Source organism: Salvelinus alpinus, chromosome 25 (genome assembly GCF_045679555.1).
Source record: "Salvelinus alpinus chromosome 25, SLU_Salpinus.1, whole genome shotgun sequence".
NCBI lineage: Eukaryota > Metazoa > Chordata > Actinopteri > Salmoniformes > Salmonidae > Salvelinus > Salvelinus alpinus.
This window is the reverse complement of record NC_092110.1, coordinates 17,739,289-17,757,597: the sequence shown is the minus strand read 5'-3', so window position 1 is coordinate 17,757,597 and position 18,309 is coordinate 17,739,289. Positions and strand designations below refer to the sequence as shown.

Sequence of the window (18,309 nt, the reverse complement as noted above, 5' to 3'; positions counted from 1 at the left end):
AGAATTGGGTGGAAGATCATTAAAAATCCCCCAAAGCCATGTGAGCAGTTCAGGATTTCTCTGTACAGACACAGAGTGCCTGTGAGTGACAACACTTCAGACTCATTCATCCATATGTGGATCAGCTGAGTGAGCCAGGGAGAGCTTTCTCTGGGTTATCCCAGGGAGAGGGCCCATAGACAGGACTGTGTGGAGCTATGGACCCCCCACCCATAAGAGCAGTACCTCTGGAAATCTCATTGCTGTTTATTTGAATTACGGCGGCTGAGATGAGAATAGGAGGGTTAATGAACACCAGGTTGCCAGGCATGTGCAAATGATCACTGCAGGTTTGCAGAGCGCAGTTCTAGGCTTGTTGGATCAGGGCATGCCTGTTATACCCCCATCCTCGCAGAGGTTGGCTTTTTAAGCCTTTTAAATATATAGAAGACGTATGCTTCCTGTCTGGAGAATTTAGGTCCACTGTAGACATAACATTAAACACAAACCCAACTCACATGTTTAATTAAGAAATAATCTAGAAATTATTTAGTCATGGTAAAGGAGCCAAATGAACACTTTTTTCATGACAAAAACTAGTAACAGTTTTATATTTTTATAAATATAAACTTTTAATGCAGTATGGAGATTTAGAAAAATACATTCACATCATTTCAGATTACAAACATACAGTTCAAGCTAAAATAAAAAACAATCTGTTTTACCATATGCCTATGGCTTATTTTTGGTATATGACATCAGAGCATGTAGACAAAGTTGTTCTGTAATGTAATCTTTACGTCAGTTTGCAGTCTGTTCATAGCTCTACTCTGAGTGAGGGTTTAGGTCATGGAACCTGACAAAGGAAAATGTACTGGCAAGTCTCTATGTACATGGATCTGTGTCTTAATGTTTTACTGTTATGTGTAAATGACATCTGTTGGTCATGCGGTTGAGATGGGGTATTATGGTTTTGTGTTGGGTGTCTGTGTGGAGTTCATGTCTTCAGTTGTGAAGTGCTCCACATACATTTGTTGACATATGAGGGCCACTTACTCCCTACCTCAACATCACAGGAGATGTCTGGCTTATGCACCTATCTAATAATACCAGAAAATTACCCAAAGTGGTATAGCATTATCTGAAAACCATGGAAGTTTGCATGTGTCTCACTCTGCACCTATGCATCAATCATAGAGTGTAGAGAACTTGCTAGTCACACTCAATCGTATTTAGAAAATAACAATTAAAAGTAAAAGGCACTAGTAACCAGGACATTGTAATATTCTTAACTCAGTTTGCCATGCAAAGGGACACAATAGAAATCCCTCGCCATATAAAACACTTCGGACTGCATGTGGTTCTCCTCCCTCAAACACAATGCTCCCCTTCCAGTTTCTCATACAAACACACAAACAGGCACAACAGTCAATAATATAAATGTGCTTGCATCTTACTGTGTAGACAAATATAACTGATGTATATTTTCACAGAGACAGTTTGAGAGACATTTCAAAATGAATGATGGGACATACTGTTGCCAAAATTAACAAACAGCATATAGTGGTCTTACTACATTCAAATAGATACAGACTGTGTCACACCCCCTTTATAACCTCCCCCTGTCTCCAATAACGGATTAAGCTTGAAATATGTTTTCACAGTATAGATTTGCTATGGTTTGATCAGTCCAGAGGGAAAGGTAGGTTCTTTGAAGCTACAATCTTCTGTTATAGTGTTTTGATGCTAGTGCAAATTAGGAGAGGTCAGTGCAGACTGACATTCTACGGGGCAGAAAGGTACATTCATTTCTTCTTAAGTCCCCCGAACAGAAACCATGCCATAAATATGATGAATCATCCTCAGCCCACATGATATGTAACAAATTATGAATGTACTATGGAGGATGGTAGACTTGAATGACTTTCTGAGAATTTGAAGAGGACTAAATTGCATAAATCAGCAACTGCTGTGCACAGTGATGGTCCTGTTATTCATATGTGGTTTTATGTGTGGTTCTCAGTGCAGCAGTTGTAGTGGTTTAGTGAACATTTTCACAGAGACGCTCCCCTCCCCCTACTAAAGGACCTTTTTGAGTTGACCCAGATGACACATTTAGTTTGGAGGAACATCCTGGTCACATGACCAGGGCCATTCCAACACCTGCTTCTGTGGATCAAGTCCACTCAATGGGAAGTAGCAGGTGTTGTATATAAAAAATGCACACTTAGAATGTGGTTCATATGCATGCAAGGGACTTCTAGTTCTGACTTTCTGTGAGGCATAGAGGAATCGGGGGTTTTAAAATCATTCATTAGGATGACTTCCTGGTGCCAATCCAAGGGGTTTGTATCTGAAAAGAGTGCATTGTAAGGTAAAATGAACACAACATTAGCAAATAATTTAACACTTAGAAGAAATTAATGGTAAAAAAACACACAAAAAAGTAAAAATATTCATCACATCACTGCTTGGGCAGATATGAGTGCTTATGAAACGTCATAGGTTACAGGTTAAAGGTCAGCCATATCCTCGTCCATCTGCACTGTCTGTAATTTGGCCAGCTCCTTCTCCTCCCCCGGCTCCATCTCCCCACACATGACCCGCACCATCTCATTCACCCCATTGCCACTAGCGTCCACCTTACTCTCTGACACAGACATGTAGTTGTTGTTCATGCCAGGGCCCAGGAGGTGTGAGGAGGGGACAGGTTGTGGGTTGTGGCCCCTGAGGTACTCCCCAGGCTGGAGGTGGTGTCTGTTCGGGTCTGTTTGGGCCATCAGAGGGGTGCTGACGGTAAGGGTGGTGTAGACCTCAGGCTCTGGACTGGAGGAGCTGACCATGGTTACATCAGAGGAGGGGGTGGGACCCTGGCTAGAGGGGACCTCCTCTGAGTTTAGGGGGGCTGAGGAGTAACTGAGCTGCCCACTGGGGTCCAGGTGAAGGCCATGGTGGTAGGAGTACACCCCACCGCCCCCGCCTCCCTCCAGGGGCTCCTTCTTGATGGAGGTCTGTCCAGTGTTGCCCATGCTGTACAGCACCGTGCTGGGGTGCATGGGGGCCATGGCCAGCTTGTCCTGATGGTGCTGGTGGTGGTAGGAGTCCTCACTGGAAGAACTGACTGCTACATTGTTCACTTGGATTGTACCTGGGATAATCAATGACAGGGCATTATACATCTTATACTCCTTACAAACAGTACTTTATACCCTTATCTCTGAACCACTATAACCCACTCCTGTTCGACTCGACTAACACAATCTTCCAAATATCTGGCTTCACTCTTACTGTACTGTTGCTGTATGTTCTTAACTTCCAGCAGAAATCCATCAGAAATCTCTGCTGTGTCTCTCTCACACCTGGGTTTTGAAGCTGACCCTGTGGGACCCAGGAGAGTTGTATTGATGTAAAAGCCTGCTATGGGCCAACAAAAAGGCATTTTTTCTTTCCATTTTACTTTTCTTTTGTCCTGGTATGAAGTCTCTGCTTTTTGTCAAAGTAAGTGCTGTAATGACTCTCTCCTCGTTAGTAAGTTTTTCAGCCCTGTAATTGTCTGAAACAGATTCTCCTCCTCTCCCCCTGAGGTCAGGAGTGTGCAGTGATGATGACTTCAGAACCTGTGTTCTATTCGTCTCTATAATTTTCCAGGACCACCATATATCGCCACACAAGATAATGGAGTGTGTGTGTATGTGTGTATGTGTGTGTCTGGCATTTGCGCCGAGCCCCAACTCATTGCAGTGCAGTAACAAGCCTCTGGCCTCAGACCCAAAGTCAGGAAGGCCAAATGCTAAGGCAGCTTAGACATATTGAACGCATAACAGAGCTGATGACTACACCCATTGCTATTTCAACCCAGGACTCATTCACTTTATTGAAGAAGAAGAAAGGGATTTGGTTGCAATATTTGTTATATTTGAAAGGTTAGGGTCAACTACCACCATATTCTTGTAAATGCACAGATAATGTATCTTTCATTAGCAATGAAGAAGACATTGAATCCTAAAATACTCTAAGCATAATTACTTCTCACCAATAACCGTTATCGGCAAAACTTCAATGTGGGTTTTAAGTTTTCAATGTAGCTGACATAGAACTGACAACCAGTTAAAGTCAACCCACCTTGTGAGAGTGCTGAGGTGGAGGAGCCAGAGGGGAGCTGCAGAGGAGGAAGACCTACATTGCTGTTGAGCAGAGATGCCCCGTTGCCGTCAGATATGCCGCTGTGCACATGGACCTGACTGTAACCGCCCAGCTGGAGCGCCCCTGAGGACGAACTGAACGTGAGGACGGACGAGCCGGCATTTTGAGCTGCCATGCCGTGAACCCCCTCCAGTTTCACCTCTGCCCCGTTCACACAGCCAGAGTAGGAGGCGTAGTCCACACTGGAGCTGCCCAGCCCCTTCTCCTGGCCTGCCTGCATCTGCATGTCCACACCAGAGCCCCCCATCAAGACCCCCCCAGAGAGCCGCTGGGGGTTGAAGGCCAGGGGCTGGACACCCAGGTTGAGCCCGTTGAACAGGATGTTGCTGGGGGCCTGGAGGTAAGACGAGCCACCGTTATGGAAGACAGTGGAGGGGTTACTGGTCACTAGGTTCCCGTTAAAGAGAACCCCACTGCTGGATCCAGGGGGCATCTTGATGTCCCCAATCTGTTTGATGACCAACCCACTGTCCAGAGACCCTGTCTGCAGGGGGAGGGCCCCATGGGTCATCGCCCCGTCAGATGAATTGGAGAGGGGGAGTGGAGAAAGCTCTTCCTGTCCTTTACTAGACTCATCCTCTGTGCTGTGGTTGCCATCGGATTCACTATGGGAAAAAAGCCAGAGAGAAGGGACAGTGAGATATAAAAAGAAGCTTGTGGACTGTCTGAAAGAAATATGTCCTCTTCTACACTTTTGATAGATTTTAATAATAGAATTGTGTGAGGCAGAATAGAGGTCAGAGAAGTAAGTTGTCCTACTAGTTTGACTTACAGTATGTTCCTGTCATTTGTGAGCGCAGAGGTGGAGTTTTACTATTGACAAAGTGAGTGAGACAGACAGATTTTGAAACCAAGATAATCATAGGCAGACCTGTGAGAATGTTGAGAAAGTGGGTGTGCGTGTGTGTTTCTCACTCAGAGTGGTAGTGTGTTTGTGTGTGTGTGTATGTTGGGATGTAAACATTGCATAAATTAATAAAATATTGCATCACTCACTACCAAGGAATAAACTGTCATTGCCTGTAAACAGAAGGCTACAGAGGGTAGTGCGTACGGCCAAGTACATCACTGGGGCCAAGCTCTCTGCCATCCAGGACCTCTATACCAGGCGGTGTCAGAGGAAGGCCCTAAAAATAGTCAAAGACTCCAGCCACCCAAGTCATAGACTATTCTCTCTGCTACCGCACGGCAAGCAGTACCGATGCGCCAAGTCTGGAACCATTAGGACCCTGAACAGCTTCTACCCTCAAGCCACAAGACTGCTAAATATACTGAACAAAAATATAAATTCAACATGCAACAATTTCAAAGATGTTGCTGAGTTACAGTTCATTTAAGTAAATCAGTCAATTGAACTAAATTCATTAAGCTCGAACTATGGATTTCACATGACTGAACAGGGGCATTAGGCCCACTAACTTGGGAGCCAGGTCGAGCCAATGGGGAGCCAGGCCCAGCCAATCAGAATTAGTTTTTTCACGCAAAAGGGCTTTATTACACACATAAATACTCCCGCCCCCAACGATTCCGCAGGTGAAGAAACCCGGATGTGGAGGTCCTGGTCTGGCGTGGTTACACGTGGTCTGCGGTTGTGAGGCCAGTTGGACATACTGCCAAATTCTGTAAAACGATGTTGGAGGCGGCTTATGGTAGAGAAATGAACATTAAATTCTTTGGCAAAAGCTCTGTTAGGCATTCCTGCAGTCAGCATGCCCATTGTACGCTCCCTCAAAACTTGAGACATCTGTGGCATTGTGTTGTGTGACAAAACTGCACATTTTAGAGTGGCCTTTTATTGTCCCCAGCACAAGGTGCAACTGTGTAATGACCATGCAGTTTAATCAGCTTCTTGATATGCCACACCTGTCAGGTGGATGGATTATCTTGGCAAAGGAGAAATGCTACCTAAGAGGGATGTAAACAAATTTTTGCACAAAATTTGAGGGAAATAAGCTTCCTTTGTGTATGGAACATTTCTGGGATCTTTTATTTCAGCTAATGAAACATGGGACCAACACTTTACATGTTGTGCTTATATTTTTGTTCAGTGTAGTTACCCAAATAGCTACCAGGACTATCTGCATTGATCCCTTTTTGCACTAACTCTTTTGACTCACCACATATGCTGCTGTTACTGCTTATTATCTGTCCTGTTGCCTAGTCACTTTAACCCTACCTATATGTACTTGTCTACCTCAATTACCTCATACCCCCACACATCGACTCAGTACCGGTACCCAGTGTATATAGCCAAGTTACTCATTGTGTATTTATTGTTTGTATTATTATTTTTTAATTTTTCTCTCTGCATTGTTGGGAAAGGCCGTAAGTAAGCATTTTTACTGTTAGTCTACACCTGATGTTTACAAAAGCATGTGACAAATAACATTTGAATTGTTTTTGATTTGAACATGAAAAATACCTTATTATTTGCATACTAAGAAATGTGGCTGCAACTTAATCCATCCCTCAACTGTCTTAGCCAATTGAAATAGTGATACAACCTCAAGCACAAGTACATATAGAATTTTATAGAATCTTTGTAGGCACAACAACAGAGGTGAACCATGGAGATCTCACAAACATTGCTTCAAAGAGGTGTAGTGACTACCAAAAGTTTTACCCCGTGGAGAATACATTGAATTATATCCCTCCTTTATATAAACTCCTTCGGGACCTAGTAGGCTTATACGACAATACAACCAACAGTCGACCTACCATTTGGTGCAATAAATTCCAGGGTGACAAATGTCAGCGGTCGCAGCGTGACAACACAAATGGTCAACTACATTTATTTGTAATTTGGTGGTTATTGGCATATGTTTTGGTTTATTTTTTTGTTTGCCTAACTTCACCTTTTAAGTTTTGTAATGTCAGGAAAATATTAAGAAATCGAACAATGCCATTTCCAATTGTATTTTTCATCTTGAGTGAGTGACTGAAACAGCTGCATTTCCCTCGCTACAAAAAAGACTCTCTCTCTGAAATAAAGAACCTCATTGACTGAGAAACTTCTGCTTCATCGTCCTGAGGCCTGCAAGCCAGTTATTGAAGAAGGATAGCTTATTCCTCTTCTCCATAAATTAACTTAATAACTATGGCTTATAATCACTTATTTTGTCACTCAAAGGACAATAATTTTCAGTCATTGGCAATATAATTATTGACCTCCACATACTGGAATGAAGTGGATTGCAAACACAAAAAACGTTCTTCAAGCAAAAATGCCTTTGAGCTGTTTATGACATCATCTTTCTGGAAGTGTGTGTGTGCGTGTGTATGTATATATGTGTGTTTGTGTGTGTGTGTGTGTGCTTCAATTGCTTTGGCAATGTTAACATATGTTTCCCATGCCAATAAATCCCTTGAATTGAATTGAGAGAGAGAGAGCGAGAGAAAGAAGTCACCTCCACCAGGTGCGCGCGAGCTTTGTTCACAGAGAAGAAAACATAAAAGGAAGGGAATATATCTGCCTGCCTGTGGGTGGGGTTTTTTAAACGAAACGCTGAAGGGAGGTTTTCTGATTACCCTCGGCTTAAAAGGAAAAGTAAATAGCTAAAGTGATTTATGTGGTGAGGTATTCAGTTGGTTTTGAACACACACAGGTGAGGTATTCAGTTGGTTTTGAACACACACAGGTGAGGTATTCAGTTGGTTTTGAACACACACGCACGCACGCACACACACACACACACTGTCAGGAGACTATATAATTGTTTCATATTTATAGGCTAAATCTATAAACAACTTATTTATAACACCATTATAACACCATTCAGACTATAAAAGTTATATTCAGAATATAGCAGGCTAATGTTGGACTGGTATCCATGCTCTTAGCGCCTGAACACTCAAAAGAAACCCGATCTGGATGGCAACAGCCTCATATTTCAAAACATTAGCGGCGTGTTTGCTACTTGGCACACTTTTTTGTTTCGGAATTACTCTATCTAATGTTAATTATTTACGCTGTCAACTCACACACCAAGCTCTATGGGTGATTACCATGCAATAGCCAGAGGCAGTCATGTGTGTGTATGATACAAGGCAAGCCAGCTCGACCTTGCCAGCAATAATCTCCAAAATTATTCCTGGTAATGAATGTACAATTTAAATGTGCCATTACGCACACTGTGCTATTTGCGTAAAATCAAGCAATCAACGGATACTTTATTTGTTCTTTCTCACCTTTTTGATTGTGCTTCGGATGGGTTTCTGTCCCTCTGCCTCCTGTTTTTGAACCAGTTGCTGACCTGCGTCAAAGAGAGTCCCGTGATTTTAGCGAGGTTTCTTTTCTCGGCTGGAGATGGGTATCTATTCTGCTTGTAGAGATCCTTCAGCGCGTTGCGGGACCTCTCTTTGAAGCAGTATACTGTCTCTTCCCCGTCCCAGATAGTCCGGGGGAGTGGGTACTTTCTCCGCAGGCGATATTTATCCACGGCGCCCAGGGGTCTCCCACGCGCTTTCTCTGCCTCGGTATACCGTGCCTTGTACCATAGGTCTTGGAGCGAAGAGTGGTTGGACGGACTGAAGCTGTGGTTCTCCAAAATACTGTAGAGCTCCTGGTACCGAGCCTGATGAAAAGCGACAAGAGCTTGAGCTTTCAGGATGCTTTCGTTGCCGCGTAGCAGGTCACTCTGTGGCAAGGACCATAAAAACCTGGCCAGCCGGTCCACATTGCCTCCCTGCTGTAGAGCCTCGCAGACGCACGCCACTTGCTCCGGGGAGAATGCCAGGGAAGAGGTCGCGCTCACCAGAAGTTCACTGTGGACCGCATCAGTGTTCGAAGTTGCGCGCTCCATAGACAACTCCGCGGTATCGAGCGCCAGAAGCTTGATACACTCTCGCCTGTCCGTCTTCACATTTTCCTTCTGAATGTCATTTGAAATTGTGACTTCTCCTGAAGAAGAAGACATTTTTCAAGCCTTTCCTGGTAAGTCACTCCTCCCTGGTTCCGGCAAGCCTTCAGCCGATCAGGTTACCCCCTCGCCATGCGAATGCGATCGAATATCTGGCAGCAGCTGTAAGTGGATAGCGCTCCCCTTTCGTTCCAACGTGACTTTTACTCTGCGGGAACTGTAGCAAGAGGGCATTGGGGTCTGTCTGCAGGAGAGCCACCCGATTGGCTACGAAGGGCTCCGCCAGGGAGGAGCGACCTCGACCCAGAGACGAATGTTTGGTTTGCAGCTGTCACTCAAACATGACGTACAGTATTTCAGAGGCTTACCTGTACAAGGTGAATGTGGTCGGGATTTTGATATGGGAGCGGAAAAGACTCTCCATATTGTCTGCATCATGGCATATTTTTGAGTGTACCAACTGAGCTGTGCGATAATGGACTGCCCCTTTTAGCTAAATTAAATAATTGGTGATATGCGTACAGCAGCCTACTCTTTATAACCTACATTATACATTCAACTCCAACATCGATTAATATATAAAAGCAAACTAATGAAAGTTACTTATGCGTTAGCTCAGTTAATGGAAATTAACTGATAGGCTATTTGATTATCATAATGCAACAATAATATATAGCTGATGCAAATACCTATTATTATTAGGCTCTGATTATTAGACTATTATTATTAACAATGTTTTTTGCTGATTACTATAGTGAGTTTCTCATGTTTTCAAATAGGTTATCTAACAGGTTTTCAAATGAAAATGCATAATTTCAGTTTAAAAAATGAAATAAGCCTAAGCATTGTCGAGCTCTGAAAATGTCGTGTGTGTGTGTGTGTGTTTATTCTTGTTTTCATAATCTTAAATGTGAAAATAACAAGATTTATCACTATTGTGCATTTGTCCACTTAGTGCGGTGCGCTATGAGGGACCATTAACTAGGAACCGATCTTGCACCGACGTTCTCATCGGGACTATTTAAATGTGACACATTTTACCACTTGTGTGAACTGTTATTAAGAGATATTGATAACTTGCTAGTTCATTGTTGACATCTATTTTCTGTGCTTTGTAGAGATGCAAGACAGCAAAATACAGGAATCAGTCCCTGAAATGAATGGTGAATGTTTGTGGCCACACGCTGTGAGTATCAATTCATGATAACTAGTTAACGTTAGCCTTCCCAGCTATTAGCTGCATGTTTTCAATCCGTTAGATATATATATATAATGTGTATTATTTAGCCAGACAACTACAATAAGAAATATAAAATAAACTGTAATGTTAGTTCGTACGTCTGGAACGTTAGTCAAGCTGAACGTGAGGAGCTGTTACCATTTGGTGCGTGATGTCAACATTTATGTTTGCTTGTTTTAATATGTTCTTTCTATCGGCAACATAAAAACGTATCTTTGTCTCAGCGTGTCTTGTTTACAAGCTGTACAATATGCACACGTTTATTTTTTTAATAAACAGCGCTGGCTTGTTCTTTTTGATACGGAAACTGTGCCCATATATCAATTTTGGTTGATGTAGTCGCTCAGTATCTTTGGAAATAACATTAAAAAAGATTTCAATAAAGCTGTTCCCAAAATCCCCCCTGTTTTGTAAGCCCAGACATCCACCCAGACATCCACCCAGTCTCCGTGATGGAGAGGAGACCGGTTGATTTTATGGGTGTTGTTATACACCGAAGCGTGATGAAAATGGTGGTGTCTGCTGGAGCATATGTTCGACCCTGTATGTTTATTGACCGTACCATCAGGAAGTGGCTATGCTTCGTCATCAGGTCAGCCCACTCATAACTCAGAGCTTCTGTTCTGTCTGGACGCAGGGTCACACTGGGGGAAAATTTAAATAACTTTGCAATAAAGCAATTTAGAGGATCGCCCTTCCCTAGCTCCGGTCACCTTGCTGGTGCTCTTCAGAGCTGTTTACCAGATCATCAGGGTGCTACTAGGAAACTGCAACCACACACATTGGGATGTTGTCTTTGACTGTCCCGACTGCTGGTTATTTGACTACTATTTGATTTCAAAGTTTGGTGTGATATTGTTGATGTGCAAATGTTGTGCAATCTCGGAACCCAGAACCAAATCTTATCTGTCACTAGAGATAAGCCTAATCTTGACAAAAGTGATATTTTTTTCATAGTCAACATAGTGTCTATAGGCTTATTTGAATGGAATTCTAGAAACAAAAATATCCTATCTATCTATCTATCTATCTATCTATCTATCTATCTATCTATCTATCTATCTATCTATCTATCTATCTATCTATCTATCTATCTATCTATCTATCTATCTATCTATCTATCTATCTATCTATCTCCCTTCCTGTTGGTCTGACTGTCAATTGGTCAAGCTGTAGCAAGGTCTTATCTGCATTGGGGAGAGAGTCTTGCTGACAGCTGACAACGCTGTGAAGCCATCCAGTCTAGGCCGTCCTGCGCGCTATATGGAACCACTCCACCCTGCATCTAAATTTAAACCCCACAGTGGCACATTTACTGTCGCCGTGGCCTTCTGTGATTTATTACCTACGCACGATGACGCAGGACCTGTGTCCTTTGGCGACGGCACAGCACACATGCCGGTGGGCCAGGGATATTAGGATGGGTAGGTACAGATCAAGGAAGGACTGATAGGGACACCTCTGCAGGTGAAGGCTAGGTTCTTGTGTGTCTGTTGGTCACTACCCCTTTAGAAGGCAGAGTGATGTAGATAACTTTTTCCCATGCTGGATGATGTACCTTGTAATTTATGACATTCATCTTCCCATTAGTTAAAAAGTCAATCAAATGTCCCAGTGTTTTCTGGCTGTGGCTCCTTACGTTTTAGGTGTAACTGGCAGGAATGGGGCGTCACAGTAGGTTAGCGGTGTTCGATGGCCAGGTGATTACTACACAAAGGGATCTCCTGCCTGGGCCCACGCACCACAGCTGCTTGTGTGGGAGTCCAGAGCATGGAGTCCAGAGCATGGAGTCCAGAGCATGGAGTCCAGAGCATGGAGTCCAGAGCATGGAGTCCAGAGCATAGAGGGCTTTATGGGAGAAACAGGTGAACCAGCCCCTATGTGGCTGCATTGTTCCTACCTTCAATAGTGTATAGGAGGGAGAGGAGGAGGAAGGTAGGCAATGTCACTGGCTGTTGGGGTTGCGGAGGGGGAGGGGGTTGTCTTTGCTGTGCCAGGCCCCTGTTTACCTCCTTTCTGACCTGCTGACAGCTGCAGATGGGAGAGATATGAGCTCTGAGCAGGACAGGTGAGGGGGAGGACTGGGGGTGCAGGGCTCGCTCACCACTCTGCTACAGTGAGAACAGTTCTGGGAGAGAGGAAGAGACTGAGGGACAGATAGGGTATGCTAGAGAAATCGTGTGGATGATGCTGGACATATTACCGTATAGTCTCTCAAGCCCTTATGCCCAGCAGCAGGGGAAAGGCACAATTTGAAAGATGATGCTGCAGTGGATAGCAGGCGTTTTATGGGCTCTTGACCAATTCTGTCACACCGTGTATTAGTGATGTATGGGTTGACTCATAACCCGCAGTCCCCGTGATTATAACCACAACATATTGTGTGGATGAAGGGCGGGTGGGTGGCAGTCAGGTTGAATAAAGAGGAAACGATACATTCATAAATCCATAATGTATCATTTTTGTGCAATTTACACTGAGTGAAATGCAATGCTGCATTTTTATTTTATTTTTTATGCTCAACAGTTTCCCATGTGTATCAAGAATGTTCCACCACCATAAGGGCATCCAGACAACTTGACACAACTGTGGGAAGCATTATAGTCAACATGGGCCCAGCATCCCTATGGAACCCTTTTAACACCTAGAGTCCATGCCCCAATGAATTGAGGCTGTTCTGAGGGCAAAAGGGGGTGCAACTCAATATTAGGAAGGCGTTTCTAATGTGTTGTACACTGTGCATATCATTAGGGTTTTTCTTTCATTATTTTAGGCTATCTGACATTAGAGCGTAAGATTAAGCTCCAGGGCCTAACTGTACGTGTGCTAAATGGCCTACACGCCAAATGCTTTTGGGAACGGGCAGAAAAAGTTAACAATGATCCACTGAGGCAAACAGGACAATGTCAGTTGAATTCAATAAGAGAAAAGTTGCAAAGTGGAGAGATGAAAATAAAGAAAAGGGAGGGCCAGAAAAGTAATATTTAGGAATGAATTGTTGAAGTTGTAAAAGAGGATGATAGTATTTCCGGCTATGTTATGTGTGATTGTGAGAAGCTACACAAATTACACAGTCACAAGATGGGGACTTCAAATAGGCCTATGGCACGTCAAGGGAACTGTAGCCTGCTGTTCAGATTGGTTAAATGGAAACTGAAATCTGGACACTGACTAAAGGTCTATAACCTCTCACATAGTATTTTCTTTCTCCTGCAGAATTAAGTATTTCCTGCAGTAAAATTATACACCAAATGTACATTTTGACTCGGGATGTCAGAGAATATGAAGGCTATCTTTATCAGCATCATAAAAGCTGATAGTATTTCAACCACATAAAATATAGATCCAAGCCGAACTGAAATCTTATCAGAAAAATGTTGGGTCGTTTTCACAGCTTAATATTTCCTTACAACTAGCACAGAAAATCGTTCCCAATTTGTTGTTGTTGACTTATTGCATTTTCTCCTCAGTCCCTAAATGTCTTTGCGCCGCGGAAGAAGCAGAGATGACGGAGAACTTGACTGATGTGAAATATATTGAAGCATTCATTCTACCGATTTATGGTATTGTTCTGGTGAGCAAGGGTTTATATAGTCTTCTAGGTCAACATATAATGACAGAAGATAAGCTGCTTGTATCTAATTATAGACATGTTGACTAACAAATAGCCTAACAAAATGTCTGAAATTATAAGCAGAAACATATCTAAATGAGGCAAAAAAAAATCCTGCATCCCCTGTCAATGTTGAGCATTGTATATTCTATTATTTTTCTCTCTGCATTGTTGTCAGCATTTCACTGTTAGTTTACACCTGTTGTTTACGAGGCATGTGACAATAAAAATTGATTTGACAATCAGAGGGTCCTATACAAATGGCTTGTCTAAGAGGAGCTAGCTTGAAGATGGCAAGTTCACTTTGAAGTCTCCTCCCTCCAATCTTCTTAGTTTCACCTCTTTGCTCTAGAATTACAGAGGATTTCCCCTGTGGAAGGGTCTGTTATGTGGTCCATTTATGGGACAGGGGGTAAGCTACGCCCCACTCCTGGACCTACCTGATGAATGGGCTCTTTGTGGGTCTCTGGAAACAAGCAGCAAACCCCCCTTTTACCTCCATATGGCCAGGCCTATACATCTCCTGTAGCCTGGGGCCACAGTGAACATCTGCCCCTACTGGGCTGCACTTGAACAGGGGGCTCTCTCATGGTCCTGGGGACCAACCACGTACAGGATCATTTTTGTTTTATTTATGTTTTTTTGTGTGATAAATCCAGCAATTGTTGAACACTAGGCCAATTTGCTCATGTTTTGTGAGTCATTTTCTATACTAGAGGGTAGTGATGAACCGATATGACATTTTTGGCTGATACCGATACCCAATATTTTCCTTGCCCAAAAAAAACGATACCGATACGGATAACAGCATTCTAGTACAGTTAAATAGTTAACACACACACATGGACGCAGCGGTCTAAGGCACTGCATCTCAGTGCAAGAGGCGTCACCACAGTCCCTATTTCGAATCCAGGCTGTATCACATCTTCCCATAGGGCGGCGCACAATTGGCCCAGCGTCGTCTGGGTTTGGCTGGTGTAGGCCGTCATTGTAAATAAGAATTTGTTCTTAACTGACTTGCCTAGTTAAATAAAGGTTACACACCACACTGACCAAAAAGTTATTTTGTTGGCATTTACGTATGTCCCCATTACCAGTAAAACATAATCAAAACCTATTTCTTTCACTTACTTGCTGTGCTGTTTCGTTGTTCAGTCGTTTCATTCTCAACCAAGATTTCTATGGAACGCCGTTTGGGTCTTTGCGTGTCAAAAAATATATTATTTAACACTATTTGACGTATCAAAAAACACAATTTGACCAATCAGGACCTGAATATGACTGCACGTCACATAATAATTTAATGCGTTCATACATTTTTTACGTAGTTATTACACATTGATTACACTATCACTCGTATTTCATATGTCACAACTATTCATCAATACGTATGCTATGATGCTGGTAAAGTTGTCTCGCGCACCTACAAAGCTAGCTAGCTCATGGATGCAAACAATGTTCTTCCCCAAAACATAGCAAAACGACATCTGTTTCAGTAGCTATAGTTAGTTAGCTAACTATATAGCTAGGTGTCAGCTAAAATAACCCTAATTTATAAGACCGTTCTTATTTGATTAATGGTGGTTGGACCCATCTATGTGAACCTAGCCACAATAAGGATTAGCCACAATAGTGGACTTAGCGTTTAGCCTTCAAAATAAAAGTATGACATAATTATACTATTTGTATTCATTTTTATCACTGTCAATGACGTACTTTTATTTTGAAGGCAAACTGCAAATTCCACTATAGTGCCTAATCGTTATTGTGGCTAGCATCACAACACAACCTGGTCCGGTCGAGCCTCACTAGCCAGATGAAGCTAGCTGGCTGCTTATAACGTTAGCTTTGGGCAACAGGGTTAAGTAGCTGGCTAGCTATTTATTTTTATGAACTGAAGTTAATTATCAATAGGCGAACAACAAGTGGCAACCTAGCTAATACTCACTCGCAAGGATTCCTAAATCATTGCTTAGAATAATAAAAATGACAGCAGTTTTTACTGGTCATTGTTTTCAAGCTGGTTGTATTGGTGCTAACTAGGTACCAAGCTAAAGCTAGCTACCCCAGAAGTTGTGGTCGAACAAATTATGCTTTATTACCAACGCGGTATGGTAAACGCATCTTTCGTGGCCAGTGTTTGCTGACTTTCTTTGAACAGCTTTGACAGTGCTACTGTATCTTTTTTGACATGCAAAAACCCAAACGGCATAGTATGTATGTCGTGAAGCTAATAGCTGTGACGCTATTACTGTGTAACTCCGAGTAGGGCAACATCTGAAAAATAGCGCACTTGGTAGTGTTAACCAGTGCTCGACCAGTCGGCGAAAGCCAACATCACCCACGACAGAGAACGGTTGATTGTCAAGGGAAATTAATTCCATTACCTTGGCTTTAATGGATTTCACCTTTTGAGTTGTCTCGCTGAAATTTTGTTACTCTTTCAAATGACTGCATGACTTGTTGACTGCTCGATCCACACAGCAGACATTGTGGGCTACTTTAGGAATGCGTGTAGCGCCAAATTTTACGATGCGTCATTACGTCATGTACTTTCGTTATATAGGGATGCACGTCAGCTTTAAAATCGGTTTTGCACATTGGGAGTAGACATTGGCCGATTTTAAAATAAATAAATAATAAAAACAAATATATACTGTATATATTTTTATTTATAATTTTTTTAATAAAAAAAAGATATATATGATATCGTGCATCCCTACTAGAGGGCATGTTGGTGTTAATGATCTTTTGGCAGGTTTGCTTTGTTTTCTGCATATCTGATATGAAAACAGGTAAAGCCCAGTAGCTCTGCTGTTTCTCCCATAACTGCTTTTTCATTTAGAATCCTGCTGATGAGGTGAAAAAGATTTACTGCGTCTAGGCCTAAAGCACTCAAGTTCTGAAGAGGGTTTGAAAGAAATTAGACTTTGGAAACATACAATAAAAAATAAAAATTGTAGGCCCAAGACGATTTTCCCCCTCAAATTTCATCACATTGAAAAAACAACAACATTTTGGCTAAGTTTTAGGGTTAAAACGGTTGTAGTCACTCCAGATGTGGCCATTTGGAAACCAGATGTTGGTGCTTGCTTCTGAAGGTGGCCAGCTAAGAGCAGGAAGCCTACGGAAGGTGAATTCCAGTGGAATAAAGCTCCACAGAGACTTAATTAAAAGAGTGGACTGTGCAAACGTTTATCCAGCCCCCCGCCTGCCGCCCATCCCTCCTGCCGCCTACTTAGGGAAGATTTAAGACCTTCTCCATTGTCTTTAGGGTCCACTCCTCACTTGAGTGTGATTGATGGGTAAACTCCTACCTGCTTAAAGGTGTGATTGATGAGTAAATGTTGCTCGGCCCAAAGGAGGCTCTGGTGGTTGCTATGGCCGTGTTGTTTTGATGGATTAAAAGAAAAAAAATATATATATTATTATTTTTTTAAGCCTTTATTTAACTAGGCACTTCAGTTAAGAACAAATTCTTATTTTCAATGACGGCCTAGGAACATTGGGTTAAATGCCTTGTTCAGGGGCAGAACGACAGACTTTTATCATGTCAGCTCGGGGATTCGATCTTGCAACCTTTAGGTTACTAGTCCAACGCTCTAACCACTAGGCTACTTGCCGCCCCGCTTGTGGAAGGACCCTCTGCATTGGAATGTTTTCCTATTGGTGGACATTGACATTTGATGATGGAATTTGTTTGTCATGCAACAATTTCCTAGAACAGCTCTGTGTTGGCCAATGAGGGAAGGGAACCCCTCTATGCAGTAAAACTTATTAAACCAGACTAATACAGGAACACTGAGACATGATATGTCTAATGTAGTCCTGTTCTTAATCGATGCAGTTTATAATGAAATATTTATCTCTAAACTACCATAACTGTTTTGTCTTTTTTGGGATCTCAGTTGTTAGAGCACTTTCAAGGTCATAACAAATTATTACGATCCTGACAATGTTGAAAGAAGCCCCGAGCCTTTCAGGGAACTTCCGCATCAGTGGAATTTGAAATAGTTTAGTGATGAGAAGCTGTGAGTGCATTGCTGAACTGGATTTTGTGTTGTGTGGCACGCTGACTGTTTGAGTTCCTTTGAAATTACAATAGAAAAAATACATTTCCAGTGCAGACAAACAATCTTTGGCAGGGGTGTCAGATGAATTCCCTGTCTGTCTACAACATTTCATTCATGATTCCTACCGTCTGAACTATTACATTAAGGTAATATAAGATGGCTATTATCATCTGTTGTGGGGCTGATAACTCGCATACATATTATATGAAATGGAGGTATACCACCAGGCCATTGCTAAGGAAAAGTGCATTAGACATGCACATAGGTAATAGATTTAGACCTGCCTGCTCCAAAGAATAAGGCTTCTTCTGTAGAGCTTTGTATATACAGTTGAAGTCGGAA

General features: G+C 42.5%; 2 protein-coding genes across 10 annotated transcripts in view; one reads left to right on the top strand and one right to left on the bottom strand.

Moving 5' to 3' along the window:
• Nucleotides 1-573: 573 nt before the first annotated feature.
• Nucleotides 574-9,217, bottom strand: LOC139553504 (homeobox protein SIX4-like). Of its 2 annotated transcripts, XM_071365906.1 has the most exons (4): nt 8,371-9,217; nt 4,102-4,787; nt 3,268-3,357; nt 574-3,127 (listed from the first exon to the last, which is right to left on the bottom strand). In XM_071365906.1, exons 1-4 carry the CDS (start codon nt 9,096-9,098, stop codon nt 2,493-2,495), a joined length of 2,139 nt encoding a protein of 712 aa, XP_071222007.1. In that variant the 5' UTR covers nt 9,099-9,217; the 3' UTR covers nt 574-2,492. The 2 variants fall into 2 exon arrangements, with proteins under 2 accessions (XP_071222007.1, XP_071222008.1); XM_071365907.1 differs by lacking the exon at nt 3,268-3,357 and having other exon boundaries at nt 8,371-9,216.
• Nucleotides 9,213-18,309, top strand: part of LOC139553506 (CDK-activating kinase assembly factor MAT1-like) — a 70,145-nt gene continuing 61,048 nt past the window's right edge. For all 8 annotated transcript variants that reach the window (XR_011670664.1, XM_071365914.1, XM_071365916.1 and 5 more), the window contains exon 1: nt 9,213-10,227. The gene's annotated coding sequence lies outside the window, so the exon portion shown is untranslated. The remainder of the gene's footprint in view (nt 10,228-18,309) is intronic.

Bases quoted from the DNA above. Each gene is read 5' to 3' on its own strand.
- LOC139553504 (XM_071365906.1), bottom strand. From the start codon at position 9,098: ATGTCTTCTTCTTCAGGAGAAGTCACAATTTCAAATGACATTCAGAAG. The intron at 3,358-4,101 runs GTGGGTTGACTT...TGGGTCCCACAG, and splicing joins CACCTCAGCACTCTCACAAG to GGTCAGCTTCAAAACCCAGG. The intron at 3,128-3,267 runs GTAAGAGTGAAG...TGATTATCCCAG, and splicing joins GAACATACAGCAACAGTACA to GTACAATCCAAGTGAACAAT.